Source organism: Capricornis sumatraensis, chromosome 2 (genome assembly GCF_032405125.1).
Source record: "Capricornis sumatraensis isolate serow.1 chromosome 2, serow.2, whole genome shotgun sequence".
Lineage (NCBI taxonomy): Eukaryota > Metazoa > Chordata > Mammalia > Artiodactyla > Bovidae > Capricornis > Capricornis sumatraensis.
In genome coordinates this window covers 115,386,754-115,405,640 of record NC_091070.1, presented here as the reverse complement: position 1 = coordinate 115,405,640, position 18,887 = coordinate 115,386,754, and the positions used below count along the sequence as shown (strand labels likewise).

General features: G+C 57.1%; 1 protein-coding gene across 1 annotated transcript; it reads right to left on the bottom strand.

Moving 5' to 3' along the window:
• Positions 1 to 1,695: 1,695 nt before the first annotated feature.
• Positions 1,696 to 17,357, bottom strand: INSRR (insulin receptor related receptor). The gene is made up of 22 exons (XM_068963159.1): positions 17,273 to 17,357; positions 13,489 to 14,040; positions 11,637 to 11,940; positions 11,401 to 11,543; positions 11,066 to 11,210; positions 10,005 to 10,219; positions 9,613 to 9,739; positions 7,510 to 7,748; positions 7,132 to 7,299; positions 6,844 to 7,039; positions 6,606 to 6,647; positions 6,308 to 6,528; positions 5,916 to 6,052; positions 5,669 to 5,831; positions 5,328 to 5,433; positions 4,589 to 4,641; positions 4,179 to 4,408; positions 3,388 to 3,498; positions 3,099 to 3,258; positions 2,673 to 2,802; positions 2,417 to 2,551; positions 1,696 to 1,939 (listed from the first exon to the last, which is right to left on the bottom strand). Exons 1-22 carry the CDS (start codon positions 17,355 to 17,357, stop codon positions 1,696 to 1,698), a joined length of 3,906 nt encoding a protein of 1,301 aa, XP_068819260.1.
• Positions 17,358 to 18,887: the final 1,530 nt, after the last annotated feature.

Here is an 18,887-nt window from a genome sequence, read left to right as displayed (position 1 = left end):
ACGTGAGTTGTGGTTGTTATATAGAGATGGCCTTGCACAGACTCATACCCACTCCAGTCATGCCTTAAGGAGCTGTGGTTTGCAGGACAGCTGCTGGAGTGAGCAAGCGCTTAGAAGTATAAATCTCCCTAGACCTGCTGTGTGTGTGGCAGCATGTGGCATGGGAGCTCCGGCCCCAGGGACCTGGATGCAGGAAACACTGCTACAGGATTCTAAAAAGCCTTGAGTCAGGCCCAGCCCCTTCTGCTACCACTCCCTTCAGCAAGGTTTTAAGTCATTCATCTGCAACTCCTCCCCTTCAGAGGCCCTGATGGCACTGCCATAAGAACCTGGAAGCCACCTCCCAAGTGTTCCTTTAACATGCCTCCAGGGATGGCAGAACAGTAGGGCGCCAGACACAAAGACTCTGCTCTGACGTGTTCCCTGCCCTGGCAGGGGGCCATCCAGCAGGGACTGGTAATGTCATCAAGACCCCTCCTCCCCCGTCCCACGTTCTGCCCGCCTCACGTCTGTCCTGGGAGACCCCAGGAAATGTCTATCCAGTGGAAACAGCGAGAGATGACCTTAAAGATGAGGTGTGGGGGAACGGGTTGGTGAGGCTGGGAGGCCGGATACAAAGGTTCCCCTGCTGGGCTCAACCACTTCTGGCCGCCTGAGCCGCAGATAATAGCAGGGCTGTCCTGCGTCGCTGCCGTGGCAACCCTGGCTGCTCAGGGCCTCACGGAGGTGGTGTTTGACAGCAGTGTATTTATCCTGTATCACTGCCTCAGGGTCACCACCTCAGGTCCCCAAGGAGGGAGGGAGGAAGTTCATCCAATGTTAAGACCATATAGATGGAGAGATAATGGGCTGCCCGGGACCAGGGTACAGACAGACCTCGGCCTTTATTCTGCCTTCTCCAGTCTTCCCATGAGAGGCGGGGGTGGGGGGTAGGCGTGAGGGCAGAGAGGAAGCAAGGCTCTTAAGGCCTTAATAATTCCAGGGCAGGAGGGGGATTGAGGGGAAGGGCCTGGGAGAAGGGGTGAGTCTGCACCGAGGGAAGGCCCTGGAGAAGAGGAAGGGGGAGCACCAAGCTTGGGGTCCCTGGGTGAGGCAAAGGAGAGGAAGGGGAGAGGGCAGGCCCCGAGGCCAGGCTCGGAAGCCACTCAGCCAGGTCCCTGTGTTCTCCCCACACGCACTATGGCATGGGGCAGGGGAGGAGGTGAGACACAGCGGTACAAAGAGCAGTCATCTGGACGCTCAGCCCCAGCATCCCAAACGCGGACAGAGAGGCTTCCAGGCCCGAGTCTGGTGGCTCATCTGGTTTCTAGCGTGTTGATGGTCCCGGGTGTCCACAGGGGCTCCAAAACCGCCGGTGGGGTCCCCAGACCCTGCTTTCAGAGCAGCCCGGCCTCTCTTTCTAGTCTGAGTAGGCTCTCTCACTCAGAGCGTCTTGTCTACCATCTAATCTCCACTGCTGCCGTGGCTTCGTTTACTTTCTCACGGAGAACTCAGATTCCTGAGGAAATCTTCTCTGCCATGACTCAGCTGTGGTCTCCCTGTCACCCCCCAACCTGTCCCGCTCTGCTCTGTATCTCCTTCGGCTGTCTCAGCATGGGGCTGGGGTGTGAACGTCTCAGCCTCTCATGGCTGCAAAGCTTAGGTCCCTTCCTCTCTGTCCGTGGGAGGCCAATCAGCCAGGGAACGGAGTACCCCTCAATGTCCTGGACCCCCATTCTGGGGGCTGAAGTCTGAAGAGGCCTCTTTTGGGGTTCGGGGGGAGTCAGGCTCTGCATCAGTGGGCGGCAGGGAGGCCCGGGCCCCCCGGCATCCTGGGCTGTGATAGAAGGAGAGGAGGCGGAAGGAGGGCCTCAGCTCCTCCTGTATGCTGTCCAGGATGTGGGTAAAGGTGGGGCGCAGGCGCGGGTTCTGCTGCCAGCAGCGCTGCATCAGCTCCTGCCTGGTGGAGGCAGGGGGCAGTGTCAGAGGGGTGCACGCCTCCTGCCTCCTGCACTGAGAGGGCCAATCAGTGTGAGGGAGGGGGTTATGGACGGGCTCATGGCGGGGAGTAGGTCTGCTCAGGTCTGTGCTGTGCTTAGTTGCTCAGTCGTGTCCGACTCTTTGTGACCTTATGAACTTGTAGCCCACCAGGCTCCTCTGTCCACGGGATTCTCCAGGCAAGAATACTGGAGTGGGTTGCCATGCCCTTCTCCAGGGGATCTTCCCAATCCAGGGATTGACACTAGGTCTCCTGCACTGCAGGCGGATTCTTTACCCACTGAGCTTGGGTCACAGGGGAGTAAATGGGGGTTGCAGGATTTCAAGTTGGAGGGCTCAGAGCTGGGAATCAGCATAGGTAGAAGCCTCAGAGACTCCCAGGGGTGGGGCAGATGTTGGCAGGGCAGGGCTGAGGCAGGGCCAGGCTGGGGTGACTCACAGCTGAACGGGACAGCTCTCCAGCTCTTCCAGGACTCCACCGTCCATGACGAACTTGAGCACCTGCTCATTGGATAGGCCCTGGTAGGGTTGTTCGGCCAGGGTCACGATCTCCCAGAGCACCACGCCAAAGGACCTGCGAGGACATGGAGGAGGGCCTGAGCCCCGCATGCTTCATGCAGCTCAGTACACCCTAGGGAGTGCATGCCAGACCCTGCCTCCACACCCCGGAGCCCCCTGCTCCAGCCAGGCCCCACCAGACGTCAGAGTGGGTGGTGAAGATTCCATCTTTGAGGGACTCGGGGGCCATCCAGCGGACAGGCAGCAGCCCCTTCCCGCCCTTGCGGTAGTAGTCTGTCTCATACACATCTCGAGTCATCCCGAAGTCTGGAAAGGGAGGGTGGATGGGCTGTGGGGCAGCAGAGCCAGTCAGCAGCTCCTGCCCCAGGAGTATCTCTCCCAACCCCCTCCACCTCCACAGTCTCCAAGGATCCTGGACTGTACGGGCTCCAAGGACCTCAGAGATCACCCCATCCAAATCCTGCTGTCCTCAGACGGGGAGACGGAGATCCATGTCAGGGGGCGATCAGGGACAGAGCTGAGGGACAGGCCTCGGTCTTCTCCTGCCTTGCTGGGGGAGTCTCTCTACCCAGGCTGCCCCACCTGCCTGGCCCTCTCTGTACCCCCAATCTTGACAGTGAAGTCCTGGGACACCATGCAGTTCCGGGCCGCTAGGTCTCGATGCACAAACTTGTTGGCAGCAAGATAGGCCATGCCATCCGCAATCTCACCAGCCATCTGGATCATATCTCCCAGTGCTGGCCGTGGGAGCCCAGGGTTGTTCTAGAACCAAGAGATGGGCTGGTGAAGCAAGAACTTGAGGCTGGACTCCTACACAAGCATTATGCCTTCAACTGCCCAAGTCCTTTCCAATTCCCCAGCGCCTCCACCCAGAAGCTTCCTGGTCCCCACCTCTGCCTCAGGCCGCAGAGATCGAAGATGGCTCTTGAGATCCCCTCGGGCCATTAACTCCATGATGACCAGGGTTGGCTGGCCCTGAGACACCACGCCCAGGAGACGCACCTGGCATGGAGAAAGAGCCTGGTTGCGGGTCTACTCAGCTCCCTTTGACCCACCTGGCCAAAACCTTGTTCTGCTGTGACCACAACCTGAGTCAGACAACAACCCTCCTAACCCTAGCCATGACCATAACCCTCATCTTGACCTAACAATGACCTTGACCCCAACCCATGACCTTTTTAAAATAAAATATATTTATTTGGTTGCCGCTGGGTCTTAGTTGTGGCACGTGGGATTTTTTTGTTGTTGTTTAAGTTGACGGCACACAGGATCTTTAGCTGTGGCATCTGGGATCTAGTTACCTGACTAGGGATCGAACCTGGGCCCCCTGCATTGAGAGTGTAGAATCTCAGCCACTGGACCACTAGGGAAGTCTCCCTAATCCATGACCGTAATTGTATCTGTCATCTCAGTCTTCAAGATGGGCTCAATTCTGACCTTGACTCCAGTCACCCTCCTAATAATGCTCTGAACACTCAGTATTGACCTTCAGCCATGACTGATCTCAGCCCTAGCCATGATCCTATTATAGCCCTACCATGACCTTTACTCCAGTGAGGATCCTAACCACAGTCCCAGTCCTGGACTTGATGTTGCCCTGACCTCATCTCTGATCTTTCCCCTCTAACCATATGACCTTCATCCTAATTTTGACCCTGACTTTGGACCTGACCCTTCCTTACCACATGGTGGCACTTGAATGCCTTCATGACAGAGGCTTCCTTGAGGAACTCAATGCGTTCTCGTGGGCTGGCCAGCTCATTCACGGTCTTCAGGGCCACCGGCGTGGGCTCCTCTCCAACCTCCAGTCCTTGTGCCAGCCCCTCGTATACCATCCCGAAAGAGCCCTGGCCCAGTTCTCGGATTATGGAGATCTGCTCCCGAGGCACCTCCCACTCATCGGGGATGTACACTGAGAGGGAGTGGGGGTCACGAGCAAGCACACTGCTCTCTGCCACACCTCCACCCACCCTCTTCCTGCTGAAGGGCTCGGGTTCCAAGGCTGCCTTCTCCGAGATGGCCTGGAAGTCTGTCTCTTCTCCCCTCTGGTCTCCCTTCCCCACACCACCTGTCCAGCCACCCCCAGACCTACTGTGAGAGGCGCTGAAGTATTCCGGATTCACAGAGGCATACAGGGTGCTGTTTCTGCAATGGGAGGTGAAGGGGGTCAGCCTGGAAGGGTCCTCGGGAAGGAAGGAGCCATGTCAGAGGACAAGGAGGAGGGGTGCTCCAAGGAGGAAGAAGTTATGATCCTACCTTAGCTCTGGTCAGGGTGACCCCTGGGGAACCCCAAGGACTTCCCAAGCTAGTCTTGGTCCTAGTCCTGGGATCTGGGGTCTGACAGGCTAGGAATAGGGAGGACAGGAGTAGCAAGGCTCTGGTCTCCTCAGCTAGTTCTCAGAACCAGCTAATCAAAGTCCTGTCCTCAGTTCCCCGTCATATTCAGCTCCAGGGGGATCTGACATCAAGAAGCCCAGGACACATCCTGAGATTTCCTGCTTCTTTCTCTGCTATGATCGGACCAGTTTCATTGCTCTCAGGCTGAGAGTGTGGGGACCAACAGTCCCAGGATGCCCAGACTGAGGGGTTTCCCAGAATATAGGACTGTTCCTACTAAAATCAGGAAAGTCCCGGGCAAACATGGACAAGTTGGTCACCCTAATTAAAAAGCATGTCTCTTTTCTCCAGGTATGTCAATCCCTCCAGGGGAAGAGTTACTGTTTCTAAGGAAGTCCTTTCTGCTGTCTCATCTACTACCATCTGATTGCACTGATGTTATGATGAGGGCTCAGAGAAGAAGGGGGTTGGGAATCAGTGGGACTCATCATCACCTCTTCTTGCTGTAGAAGAAACCAAGGGCAGCAAGAAGGATGAGCAGCATGAGCCCCACAGGGGTGACGGTGAGAAGGACGTGCAGCCCCCCGGAGTCTTCCTCCTCTGGTGGCCAGAAGACAGCAGAGGGTCAAAGACGGAGAAGTCAGAAAAAAGAAAAAAACAATAATAATTGTAAAAAGATGGGGAAGTCAGGGGGTCAAGGACACAGTGGGAGATGAGGATGCGGGGCGGATGGGGTGGAAGGTGGAGGGGCCTGCGGTTTCCACAGTGGGAGATGTGGGTGGGGGCCCAGGTGGGGCTGTTTGGGAATACAGGTCTGAGACAGAGGGTAGCATACCCGGGCCAGGGATGTAGAAAGCGACACTGTCTGTCCAGGAGCCGTTGCCAGCCAGTGAGGTTGCCCGAACTCTGGCAGAGTAGTTTCCAGGAGGCAGCAGGGCCAGGTGGACACCCCCAAATTTGGCATATCGCAGGCGGGACACACACAGCACTGTGGCCTCCTGAGGGCAGCACAGAATCGCTGGCTAGGAAGAGTATGGAGCGACAGACTGGGGCTAGGTTAGGGTGTCTCCTGGGGTGCCTACCTCTCCCAGGCGGCGGTACTTGATTTCGTACTTGAGAATGAGTCCGTTGGGGTCCGGTGGCTCAAGCCAGCGCAGGAGAACACTGCTCTTGCTGGCTGCCTCCCAAGCCACTTTTCCTGGGATACCATCAGCTTCTCCTGCAGGAGAGGCCATCAGGCAACCTGACTACAATTATTTCTTCTCACCTTCATGTTCAAACACAGGGGGCTAAACTGGAAGGTTCAAGGAAACTCTGGGATTATGGGGACTGGCAGGAGTGAGCAAGGAGAGGCCCTGAGTTTGGAGCGGGCAGGGAGGTGGGAGGTTGTCAAACTGGCTAATTAGAGCACTAATTAGATAGGGCCCTTGGGGTCGGTGCGTGGGCAGGGTAGAGCTGGGGTAGGGTCACCTACTGTGGGGCATGGTGCGCGCAAAGACGAAGGTGGCCGCGCTGCAGCCCACGGTGTGCGCCGCGTGGTTGCAGGCATGGATGTCGATCCGGTACTCTGTGAAGTGGCGCAGGCCACTCAGCACCGCTCGCTCCCGAGGCACTTTGTCCTCTTGGATCTTGAAATCCGAGCTGTTTCCCCCAAGCCGGAGGGCCTCGGCTGCCCGTCGGCTCCTCCCTGAGTCCCTAGAGAGGGCGCAAGTCAGAGCCATGGCCCCGCCTCGGGAACCGCGCTTCTCGGCCCCTGCTCCGTCCCCGCTCACCTTTGAGGGCTCTTATTGATGGATGTCACCTTCCAAGGGGATCTGGGAAGACCAGAGAGGACCCTGTCAGGCTCGCCTGGAACGCACCTCAGTGCTCTTTGCAGGGGCGCACCGCCTCCTAACCCACCGACAACCTCAGGCCCCGCCCACAACCTATTACCCACCCCGCCCCTCCCCTCACAAACCCCGCCCATCAGCACCCTGGACTCCCGCCTGGCTTTCTCGCGCCGAGACGCACTTGGGAATGGTGATGGCGTTGTGTAGAAAGTTTTCAAACTTCTTCTGGAACGACGCCTCCTGTGCCTCCAGCGGTGGTAGGACGTGCCCAGGAGGTGGGTGCTGGCAAGGGCAGCAGCCAGGCTCCCTGTCGGCCTCGAGTTCCCCGTCTTCTCCGTCGAAGCGGGGGTCGTTGTTGCTGGTGGGCAGCCGCAAGCCTGGAGGGGCGGCGGGCAAGGAAGTAGTTAGACTGGCCGCGCCCGCAGCCCGCTACCCCAACCCCTCCGGCCCGCGCCTCCTCCCTGCGCACCGCGGTGGCAGTAGTCATTGAGGTAGAGGTCGCTGTCCTCTGCCAGACGTTGCCACAGCACCAGGTAGTAGGTGATGTTTCCGTTGCGCTGGATCGGTGGCTTCCAGCGCACCAGCAGGTGGGAGGAGGAATTGGACGTGGAGATGACGTCCTGGGGCACTGTGGGCGCTGAGGGTGGGAGGAGGGTACACGCAGGGACTGCAGATCCCCCTTTTAAATACTGTCTGGTAATGGGCCCTTCTCTCTGAGGTCCGGCCTCCCAGCTTCTGTAGACCAGGTGTTTAGTGACCCAGCTTCTCCATTTCCGGTGCCCGTGCTCTTCCATTCTCATAGGGTCCAGACATCTAGCTCCCACCCCCTTCAAAGGCTTCAGCCTACCTGCCGGTAAGGTTCGGAGGTAGATGATGGGGCTTTGGGCTCCTTGGTGGGGGCTGTCCTCCGCTGTGGTCAGTGTGATGGCCCGTACAAACACAGCATACTGTGTCCAGGGCTTGAGCGGGGCTAGGGTCACCCCCGGCTCCTGGGTGCGGCTGAGGGGCAGCTCCACATCCAGCAGGTTCCAGCTCTGGGCCCCACAGGCATCTGGACCTATGTACTCTGTGGCATTCTGGAAGGGGCTGAACAACCCATCCCTGGAGTTGAGGGGCAGCTCATTTAGCCCTGCCCCCTCTTCTCTGAAGCACTGCAAGACTGTCAGGGTCATTCTCCTCCCGGTGTGTGCAAGGGCATTGAGAAGCAGATGTGGGTCTGCCCTTTGGGGCAGGTGCCCTGTGGGCATGACTCACTCACTGAGTGGATCTGCTCAGAGCTGAAACTGAGCCATGATCCACAGTATATAGGGCCTCCCTGGTGCCTCAGACAGTAAGAATCCTCCTGCAGTGTGGGAGACCTGGGTTCCATCCCTGGGTTGGGAAGACCGCCTGGAGAAAGGAATGGCTACCCTCTCTAGTATTCTTGCCTGGAGATTTCCATGGACAGAGAAAGCTGGCAGGCTATAGTCCATGGGGTTGCAAAGAGTCAGACGTGACTGAACGGCTAACACACACACACACACACACACACACACACACGCATGCACCCACACGCATGCACACACCCCACAGTATATATCTCTAAGGGAGCATAGCCATAGCCACACTGCAAGGCAGATGCCAGGGGAGTTTCCTGAAAAACCTCTAAGACTGTCTGCCCTTTGAGTCCAAAGACAGCCATGTATAGTCATGCAGAATGTGAGCTGCACAAGCCAGAGGTTGGGGGGTGGGTTTATATTGTGGTCCATGATAGCACTCCTCAATATGTGGACCAGAAGATTCAGCATTACCTGGGAGCTTGTTAGAAATGCAGATTTACAGGCCCTGCCCAGGACTAATGGAATCAGAATCTATGGGTGTGGGGCTCAGGAATCTGTTTTTAACAAACTGTCCAGTTCGTCCTGCTAAAGTCCTTCATCTTCTACTGAGGCCTAGGAGAGCCTTGGCCCTGTGAGTAGATCTCTCCCCCACTCCCAGGCCAGGCCCTGTGTGCGTGTGTGTGTACTAAGTTGCTCAGCTATGTTCTGACTCTCTGTGGCCTCATGGACTGCGGACTGTAGCCCACTAGGCTCCTCTGTCCATGGACTTTCCCAGGCAAGAATACTGGAGTGGGTTGCTGTTTCCTACTCTGGGGGATCTCCCCGACCCAGGGATCAAACCTGTGTCTCCTGCTTGGCAGGTGGATTCTTTACCACTGTGCCACCTGGGTTCCCTTAGGCCCTGTGCTAGTGAGCAACTAAGATCCCTCCATTTTAATTCATAGGAAATTATTCCAATCCAGGTAGCTCCCATCTTCCATCTACCATAAAGGGCGACAGTACTCTTCACTCCATCTCTCTCTTCTAAAGATTTCTATTTTTGATTCTAGCCATGCTTTTGGAGAAGTCCTTCCTGTGGTCTAACCACTATCCATCCTGCTATCGTCGGTACATTCTCTCCAAAGAAAAGAGCAGTTGGTTCTTGGTTGTCCCTGCTACCGCCCTTCCTCAGGCTTTAATGAAATGCTGGCAAAGATGTGGATAAAACTGGCCAAATTAGTGGGTACTTCCCAAACCGCTGCTGGGGCAGGAGCATGTGGTCAGTACAAAACATTAGCATAGTGAATTGAGCTTTAATTATCCAAGTCTTCCCAGCAGGGCGCCTCTCCTGGGCTTTCAGAAATCCTGACTGTCCTCTTCATCACTGGGTGAGATAAAACTGAGGCACGGAGGGATGAAGAAGGTGAGAGGAGAGCCAGACGTGAGCCCTACAAGGGAGTGAGACTCGGGGTTCTTGGCTTTCTGGCTTTCCACAGCCCCGCAGGGCTCTGCCCTCACCTACGTGTGGTCAACAAATTGGCCTGGTCAGGCTCTGACCCCCACCCCCACTCTGGCCCCGCCCCGCCCCACCCACCCCACTGACCCCGCCCCTCTCCGACCCTACCCCGTCTGGCCCCGCCCCCGCCACTCACGACTCCTTGTAGTACACGATGAAGCTGAGTAGGTCGCGAGCCTCAAGCGGTTCATAGCGCTCCCATCGCAGCAAGATGCGATTGGCCTCCGTCACGTTGGACACAAAGCGCAGAGTGCGAGTCTGGCCTGGGTGGGGTAAAAGGCGAACACCTGCTTTTGACCATGTTGAGAGCACCTGCTTGAGCCGCCTACTCCCAAGCCCCGACCCTGACCCCGCAGCATCCTACCCTTAACGTGGCCTCTGAAGAGCACTTATCCCATCGTTCCCTTCAAGCCTCCGCTCCACCCTGGGGCGTGTCTGGTGTGCTCTAGTGTGTGTGTGTGTCTGGGTGTTCCTTGGGGTCCCCTCTCTCACTGCCAAGGTGCCGGGGCTTGGGGTGTCGGGCCTTACAGGCAGCGCGGTCTCCGTTGGTGCGGGGGTTGATCTCAGCCTTGTTTTGCCGTCCCTTAGTGCCAGTCACCTCCTCCAAGCGGTAGATGTGCTCCAAGCAGAGGCGTGGGTTGAAAGCGAAGTATATCTTGCCCACAGGAATGGTGAGCCCTGCAGCCACCCAGGACCCCAGCTGCTGTAGGTTCTGGTTATCCAGCACGTACAAGGTGTAGTTCCTGGGGGAGGCCAGGGGACCTTGCTCTGCAAGGCAGGTGGGGGCAAGGGATGAGGAAGGGCGTGTCTTATGGGCTCTTCCTGACGGGGCTGCACTAGGGGCACGGGGGAGGCAGGGCACACAGCAGCCCACCCACACCGGTCCACGTGGGGCATTAGTACACACCCACTCTGTGCCACTGACCAGGAGTGTGGCATCCAGCAAGGCACCCACGTTCTGTGTTTTCCTCATCAGTGAAATGGGGCCAACAGTTTTTCCACATTCTTCCTTCCTGCATGTCACATTAACTGAGCACTGATCTCTGCCAGGCTCTGTCCTGGCTTTGGGGACACAGGGTGGAATGAGACTCAGCCTGGGGCTATGCCTTTCCAGCTGGAGTGGGGACCCCTTGGGGGGTACGCGAGAAACCACTTGGCTGGCTGATAATTTAAAACATTATTTTGAAAAATCCTGGCTACATTAAGGGTAAGCTTCGACTGGTAGAGGTAGGAATGGGTTTCAAACCCAGGCAGTTTGCTCTGCAGCTAAGAGGATCAGATGACAACAATTATAGGCAATCCATACAGGGTGATATGTAAATGCAATTTTATATATTTTGTTTCAGCCTCTGTTTTAAGTGCTTTATACATAACAGCTTCAGTAATATTCTCAACAGCCCTAATAAATAAGTAGTGTTATAAGTAGTAACACTACTCTCTTATGGATGAGAAAGTTGAGGACTAGAGAAGTTAACCTACCCAGAGTCACATAGTTAGTAAGTGGCAGAGCTGGTTCCCACACACTTGACTACAGTTTGGGGAATGCTGGGGAGGAGATATGATAGAGCAAACTATTTCTGATCCCTTACCCATCCACCATGGTGTCCCCCCGGATAAGTTTGAGGTTCTTGAAAAAGCCTAGGGACACGAGGGCAAAGGAGTGCTTGATTTTGAGGAAGCCAGTGATGGTCTCTACCAGTCCCAGGCTTCGCTGCAGCTCCAGCTCCAGGTTATCTGGGGATGGGGAAGACAGGACTGGAGCCAGGGCAAGGGAAGTGATGGGTTCATTGTGGGGGAGCTGGCTGGGGGCCCAGGGAAGGGGGCCCTCAGGGCAGGGACCCAGGATGATGGAAAGTGGTGCTTTAGCTGGGTCATTGTAAAGGGTGTGGCCAGGAGGAAGGGTGTGGCTCTGGAAGGCACTAACAGCCTTGGCGGAGGTTGAGGATGAGGCTCCCTTCCACGTGGGTGCAGCCCACCAGATCCTGTGCTGCCTGGACAGAGTCGATGGTCTTGGTGCCCACTTTGCACTCTTTGGGGCACAGCCCCTCGCACTTGTGGCAGAATATGCTAGTAGGGGCAAGCAGAGGATGTGGCATGAGTCCTGGACCAGTGTGGGTCTCCTCACTGCTCCAAGGTGCCCCCCACCCGCCCGACACTCACCTGCTATCATTACGGGTGAAGCCTGGAGGGCACTGGGCCAGACAACTACCCTGGTGGATGCCGAAGGTGGAGGCACGGCCAGGCACAGAGCGCAGGCTGGCACAGCGCTCCGCTGTGACGCAGCGCCAGGACTCATGCTGGTAGGTGCCTGGCGGGCAGGCCCGGTGGCAGGCGCCCTGGAAGTAGAGGTGGCGGCAGGCGACACAGGCTCGGGGGTCTTCTGGCCGGCTGCAGCCTCCCAGGCACTCGGTGTGGCAGCACTCGCCCCTGACTGTGCAGGCCAGCCCACGGGGACAGGGGCACACTGCGGGCAGAGTGCTGCGTTAGACCTTACCTGCACCTCCTTGGTCCTCCCTGCCCTCTCCCCAAGGGCTAACAGTCTTGGTCTGCACCCAGGTCTGTCCAATTCAGATGACACTGGTCGCCAACTCTTCCTCAGATGGGGGCTCTTGAAGATACGGCCACGGCCCCTCTCTGTGCCTCCCCGCCTCCCACAGTGCCTAGTCGGGGGTACTGGAACTCAGGACCAGGCAGCGACCTTGTCCGTCAGGGCTCCTGCTCCCCCGCCTGCTGTCCTGTCTAGGCCTGGTGCCCAGATCATCGCTGGGCACGGGGCCAAGGTGAACCAGCCCGCTGCTCTTGAGGAGTGAGGACTAGGGCAAGGTGGCCCTGGGAGTGTGTGGGAGAAGGGGCCATCCCTGGTCATTTGACCCAGGCCTCTGCCCATCCCTCCTCCCTCTGCAGTCTCTGCCCCGGGTGGAAGGGAGCCCCAAGCAGATATGGAGGGGTTGGGGCTGGGTGCCGGGAGCCTGGCTCCTTTTGCACAGTGGCAGCTGGATGTGTCCGTGGGAGCGATGCGTGTGGCAGGGGTCAGCCAGGGCGTGTTGACACTATACACGAGAGAGGACATGAAGCAGCTGTGTTTACAGCCAACAGGGAGACTTTGGGGGTGGGGGCACCGTGGATACAGCAGGGATCCGGTTACTCTTCTGCCCTGATGCTGAGGCACTGGGGTGAAGAGAGCTGACCTCCAGGGGCTGCATGGAAGGAACCCCAGCCTGGGGGCCCCAGATCTGCTCCCAACCTCTCAAGGTTCCCTTTCCTCCTCTACAACCTTCACCTCCTCCTCCAACCTTCCCCACCTTATGCCACCCCTCCTTTTCTCCACTGTTCCCTTCTGCTTCCCCTCCAGGCACCTTACCTCCTAAAAAAGATCCCACATCACATATTTGTCCTCACCTGTCCTGTTCTTCATCTGTCACCTGCTTTCTTCTTCCGCCCAGCTCCCAACCTCCCCATTTCAGTACTGCCAGCCTGTACTGTGGCGGTTTGCACCAGAAACAGACCCAGTTACCATGGTCCAGGCACTGTTGTAATGTTTTACAGAACAGTTCGTTCCTCATCACAGTGCTACGATCATTTTACAAATGAGGAAATCGAGGCACAGAGAGGCGAAATGAACACGGCCAGTAAGCAGTAAAGCTGAGATTCAAACCCAGGACAGTCGGCTTTGCTCTTGACCTCTGCCTCATACTGCCTCTTGTGCAGCTGCCTCGTATCCATTCAAGCTATTCTTCTCCCCCATATTCAACTTTTACTTTCTTTTACTGTCTCCATGACTACCTGATACTGTCTTGTGCCTACCCCTTGACTACCTGATGCTACATCAGTTATTTAACTTTTCTGAGCCTCAGGTGCCTCATCTGCAAAACGGAAATAAAGACATAGGATGAATGAGAGTTAAAATAAATAGTGTCAGCGAAGTACGGACACATGCCATCTTATGGTTGCCCAGTGCCATCTGCCTCTGCCCTCCCTGTGCTCCCTGGCCCTATTCTGTGCCAGTGCCCACCTTTCTGGCAGTGACTGGAGGTCCAGCACCTGTAGTCGGTGTGACCGCTGAATGTGGTCCTGGCACAGGGCTCACCGGTGGCGCCAAGCAGGCCGGGGCACACATCGGCACACTCCTCGCCCAGCTTGTTGCCCACAATGTGGTTGGCACCAGGTGAAGGCTGCAGCAGACCCCAGTCAATGGTGGAGAGATGGCAGAGCTCCTGGTTCTTCTCCACACGCACAGCCCCACGCAGCACGGCCCCCAGCGCCGGCAGCCCCACATCCCGCATGTGTGGCATCTCGAAGATGACCAGCGCGTAGCCCAGGAAGAGGCGGGCACCGCGGATGACCGCCAGGTTGGGGAAGAGGTCACGCAGGCTCTCCAGGCCATAGACCCGGAAGAGCAGCAGGTAGTCGGTGACCTGGGTGAGGCGTGGGAAGCTGAGGCCACGGAAGTCCTCGCCGGTGGCTGTGAACATGAGCAGGATCTGCAGGTGGCCCTCCACTACGCTGCAGTTCTCCAGCCGCCGCAGCTCCGCCACCTCTGAGCGGATGTCCAGGCTGGGGCACACTGCGGGTACAAGTGGCAGGTAGCCATCAGTACAGCTTGGGCCAAGCACCCCACCCTGCCCTGGCATCTGGGGAGGAGGGAACCATATTGGGAGGGGACATTAAGGCAGAGTCAGGCTCTGCTGTGGATGTGGGGGGAACCTCCTCTCTGGGCCTCACAGGCTTCATCTGCAGCTTAGAGATCCCTACCAGAGGAGCCCACCTGGGCAAAAGTGAGCCCCCGACCTTCCCTCCCAAACTCACGTCCCCTTCTCAGTTGACTGCAACTTTCTTCTTGCAGTCAGATTCCAAAGCGAAAGCCTCCCTGATTCCTTTCCTTCTCTAACGCCCATACCCTATGAGCTCCACCTTTAAAATATACCCAGAACCACCTTCACTGCTTTCACCGTCATCTCCTCCTGACTTTACAGTAACAGCTTCCTAAATGGTCTCCCCACTTCCGCCCTCTCCCCTCTCTCTTCTATCCTCCACTCCACAGCCAGAGTGGAAACACATCACACAAGTTGGATCACACTCCCCTACCGCTCACAGCACCCCAGCGGCCTCCATCACTGATGAAAAGCTGAAGTCCCCACCACAGCCTACATGGCCTCTGCACTTCTCCCACGTTATCCCCTTTTCCTCTCTTCTTCAGAGACACCGGCTGTCTTGTGGTTTCTCAAACGAGCCCGCCAAGCCGCTGCCTTGGGGTCTTTGCACCTTCTGCTCCCTCTGGCTAGAACACTCTTCCCTCGCAATGGCTCTGCACCTCTTTGAAGTCTCTGCTCAGATGTCACTTTCTCAGTGAGGACTTCTCTGATCACCCTATTACCTCCTACTCCCTTTCCTACTTAGTGTTTTTTCAAATGCTTAACACTGGCTAATATACAATTTACTTCTTTATTTTGTTTGTTGTAAGCTCTAGAAGGGCAGGGATCACCATGTAATTCATTGCTGCGTCCTTGGTGCCTGATATAGTGCTTGGCACAAAATTGGTGTCAGTAAATATTTGATGAAGGAATGAATGAATGAATTCTGCGACTGAGAAGTGATAGTCTGAACTCCATACACTCCCCTTCTCTCCCAGGCTTAAGGAAGCTAGAACCTTGGTCCCAGCATCTGTTTACTCTCGAAGGAACATTCCATGGCTCCCCATTGCCAAAAGTTCAAGTTTAAATTCTTCAGCCTGACATTCCAGGACGTTGATAAACTGGGCCCCACTAGTACCTTAGAAAAGTTCCTTGGCCTGTTAACCCCTCAGTTCTTGTCCAGAAAGCCTCAGGTCAAGCCCCCCTTCCCTGACGCTCTGACCCTGAGTTAATCACTTCCCCTTCAGGCTCTGCTGCACTTAGTCCAGCACTCACGCCAGAACACCCAGGGTATTGCTGCAACATTGCTTTCTATCTCTCTGTCACCACTTCCAAGAAGGGACTCTCCTGTGGTTGGGGCCCTTGTCAGTCACCACAGTGCCCAGTTCAGGGCAGGAAGCACTGGGCACTCAGGGGCTGTGAGTTGAACTGATGGCATCTGGATCTCAAGTCAGTTCCTCCCTTAGGGAACTGGGTGTGTTTGGATTTTTCGGGTCCCAGGACCCTGGCCCCATTTTTCTTTCTTTCCCCAAGTCACCTAGAACAATTCCCCTAATAGGTTAGATACCTGGTTCCTGCACTCCCTTCTCCCAAGGTACTTTCCACGGTCCTCACTCAGAAGATTCAGGTCTGAATCTTTTGGTTTGCTAGTCAAGTCCTGCTAACGTCTCCAGCGTCCACTCCCTCCCCGCCTACCCAGCCCTCAAGCAACATGGCAGGCATCTTAGATACCCAGGCCCATCCCCTGATGTTTTAAAGGGGGTGGGCAGGCTAGGCTGGCTCCCTGGGGCTTACTTCATACCTTCTCCCTGTTGTCATTAATGGTCCCTGTGCTTAGCTCTACCCAGCAACTGTGTGTGTCTGAGCACTTGCACGTACACATGCACACACACAAAGAGAGAGGGATGAGAAAGCACTTCTAGTCCCTCTAGGCAAAGGCCAATCAGGCTCTGCAGGCAGATGGGGGGTTCTTTCAGGAGCCCACATGCCACTTCCCATCATGCCCTGGCCTCTCTAGGGCTCCCCTGATGGGAGTCATTTGGAAAAACAAATCTACCGACCTTCACAGGTTAACCCCTGCCTGCCTCCCCTCCAGACCTGGCCCTGTGCAGAGCTGCACTGGGAACCAGACATCTGGGTCCCCTGACCAAACACCTCCCTCCCCCACACCCCAGGGGCGTGCTCCTGTCCTGACAACTGTGCTCCTGGCTGGCATCTGCTGTGCCCTGTCCTGGTGCAGCAGTGGAGGAGGGGAGGGGTGCAGGCGGTGGGGCTATGCCTTGCAGGCAGTGCCTCTGGGGACTCTGTATCCCAACCCATTCACGTCACCCCTCTGTCTCTACAGGAAGGGGAGATTCCGCTCTGCCCTGGAAGCCCCCAGTCTGAGGGCATCACGTGACCCCTGAGGCACAGAGCACTGGATTCCTGAGCTCCCTCAGTCTGGAAGGGAGTCTGGAAGGGAATGGTGGGTTTGGGGAGAAGGACATCTCTTACTCCTTCCGCCTCTGAATCTTCCACTCTCAGCATTTTCTTCCTCTCCCTGCCAAGTCCCCAGCACCTCCAGGAGAGCCAATTTGTCTACGTGGTCCTATCCCCCCAAACTACACAGTGTTTAGCCTGGGGACTAATTTGAAGCAGCCCCCTAGCCCAATGGATGGGCCCTCAAAGTGGGGGACACAGGACAGGACCCAGAGGCAGAAGTTCAGGACATCAGTCTAGCTTGACCTTTCAGTTCTCTGAGCTTCAATGTCCCGTCTGCACAGTGGGTTCAGTTACTTAATGGTGCCTAGTTCTCAGCTCCTTCCCATCCTGGCCCCCTTTCCCATTCAGCGATTCTAGAAATGACCTCTAAGACTACCCCTCCCCCCACTTTGGTTCTCATTCAGGCTTTAGTAGGATTACGATTGCTGTTTCATAAGCAGAAATGGAGGGCATCTATCCATCCTTCTGTTTCAAGGTCCTTCTCATTTCCCAGGGAACGGAGAGGAAAACACCCTTAATGTGGGAAACTGACTGCTTTCCCTGGTGGGAAGTCCTTCTGAGAGCTACCCCCAGTCTTCAGGTCCCAGTAGGGAAATAGACACGTTCTGGGTGGAAATTCAGCGTTTGGCCTCCCAGTCTGCTGGGAGGGAGATAGGGCTCCAGGAGACAGGGCTGGGGACTCACCCTCTCTCGTGTCCAGGCCAAATCCCAAGGAGAGGAGGACTGCAAGCAGGCAGGCTACCCATGGCCACAGACTGGGCACTGCCATTGTCCTGGTCCTGTCTTGTGCCCAGTCCTGGCTCCTCTCCAGATGGCTCCAGAGAGTAGAAGGGTCTGACGGGTCCTAAGGGACACACAGAGGCAGGCTTCAGAGGGAAAGGGAAGGGAAGGGGCCGAACCACAAAGAATCCTGCATAGAGATGGCAGGAGACAGAAAAGAAGTAATGAGAGCCACAGAGACACAGACAGTGACAGGCCGCTGGAGCCAGAGACTCAGTGTGCACCCGGAGACAGAGAGATGAGGACGGAGACGCAGACAGCAACCGGGCGACTCCAGCTTCCAGGGGAAAAGAGTCACGCAGGGTGCTGAGCAAAGGACAGCGCCAGAGGCCTGGTCAGCCCCGAGGGCTGGGGCAGAAGCCCGGGAGCAGGCCGAGGACAGCAGGTGGGGCTCCCGGGGCGCGCGGGACTCTTTGGGGAGAGTCTCCCCAGATCCCTCCGTGCGCGCTCGCCTCCCCAGCGCCAGCTGGCCGCGCTGCCGCGATATCTCCCAGGGCGGCACGCAGGGGCCGCGCCCAGCTCCCGCTTCCCCGCCCCAGACCCAACGGATTGGTTTACTGGGACCTCTCGGCTCTCTCCGCCTCTCCCGCCAACCAAAATATTTAGCCTGACAACTCAAGGGTGGACAGGTCTGTTGGGGAAATAAGGCCCAAATACCGGGGGATGGTAGGCCTAGAACAGGGCTCCCCCAACCCCGCTGCAGCAGCGGTGGGTCCCTCCACCCCCGCCCCTGAGGACTTCTCCCAGGTGGGGTGCACGGCTAGCCGGAGCGGCAGGAAGCAGCCTCCACCCCCGGGGAACGGGTGGTTCTGAGTTCTGCTACCCGCTGCCTTGACACCTGCGGGGTAACAAACTAAGCTTGAAACCTGGCGGTTATACGACCCGTCTCCGGAATAGCCAAGCCCTTCGCTTCTCCGAGGCCCTCGCAGCCTCCTTAGGAGGTTTTGGGCGCTAGGCTCTGTCCCAGTTAAGTCCCTTGGTTCCAACCAAAATCGTCGTGGAAAGGGCAGTCACCCCGTGGGCTCAGCCTCTGTCTCGCCACCTTCCTGAATTCGGGCTGCTCGGTGGGTCGGTCTCTGTCTCTTTCTTGGGTAATTGGGGGGAAGATGTGTTCTGGGGCCCTGGTGGGGAAAATTCTCCCCTCGGAGGGCTTCCTTCGTGGGTTCCTTTAGAGTCCCTCCCCCAGGACCCCTCTTCCTTCCCCTTTCCCAGGCATGAGGCCCGCGGGGTGAAGGGGCTGGGACCCGTCCTCTGGCTGGTGCTAGGGACCAGGGGCTTTCCGGGTGCACGGCCTCCTTGGACCGACGTGTCCCCAGCTCCGCCCGCGGGCGGCTCCCAAGTCCGAGGAACTAAGAGAAGATCTATTAATTTCTCCGCGCAGAAATCGATGCTCTTGTCAGAGCGGCGATCGATGCCTGCCCAGCCCAGCTTGGCCCTACCCTGCCTGAGGGCCAGTGCTGGCTGGCCCGGGTCAGTGGCTGACGCTGGGTCGCCAGGCGCAGCCCAGTGAGGGGCTGCA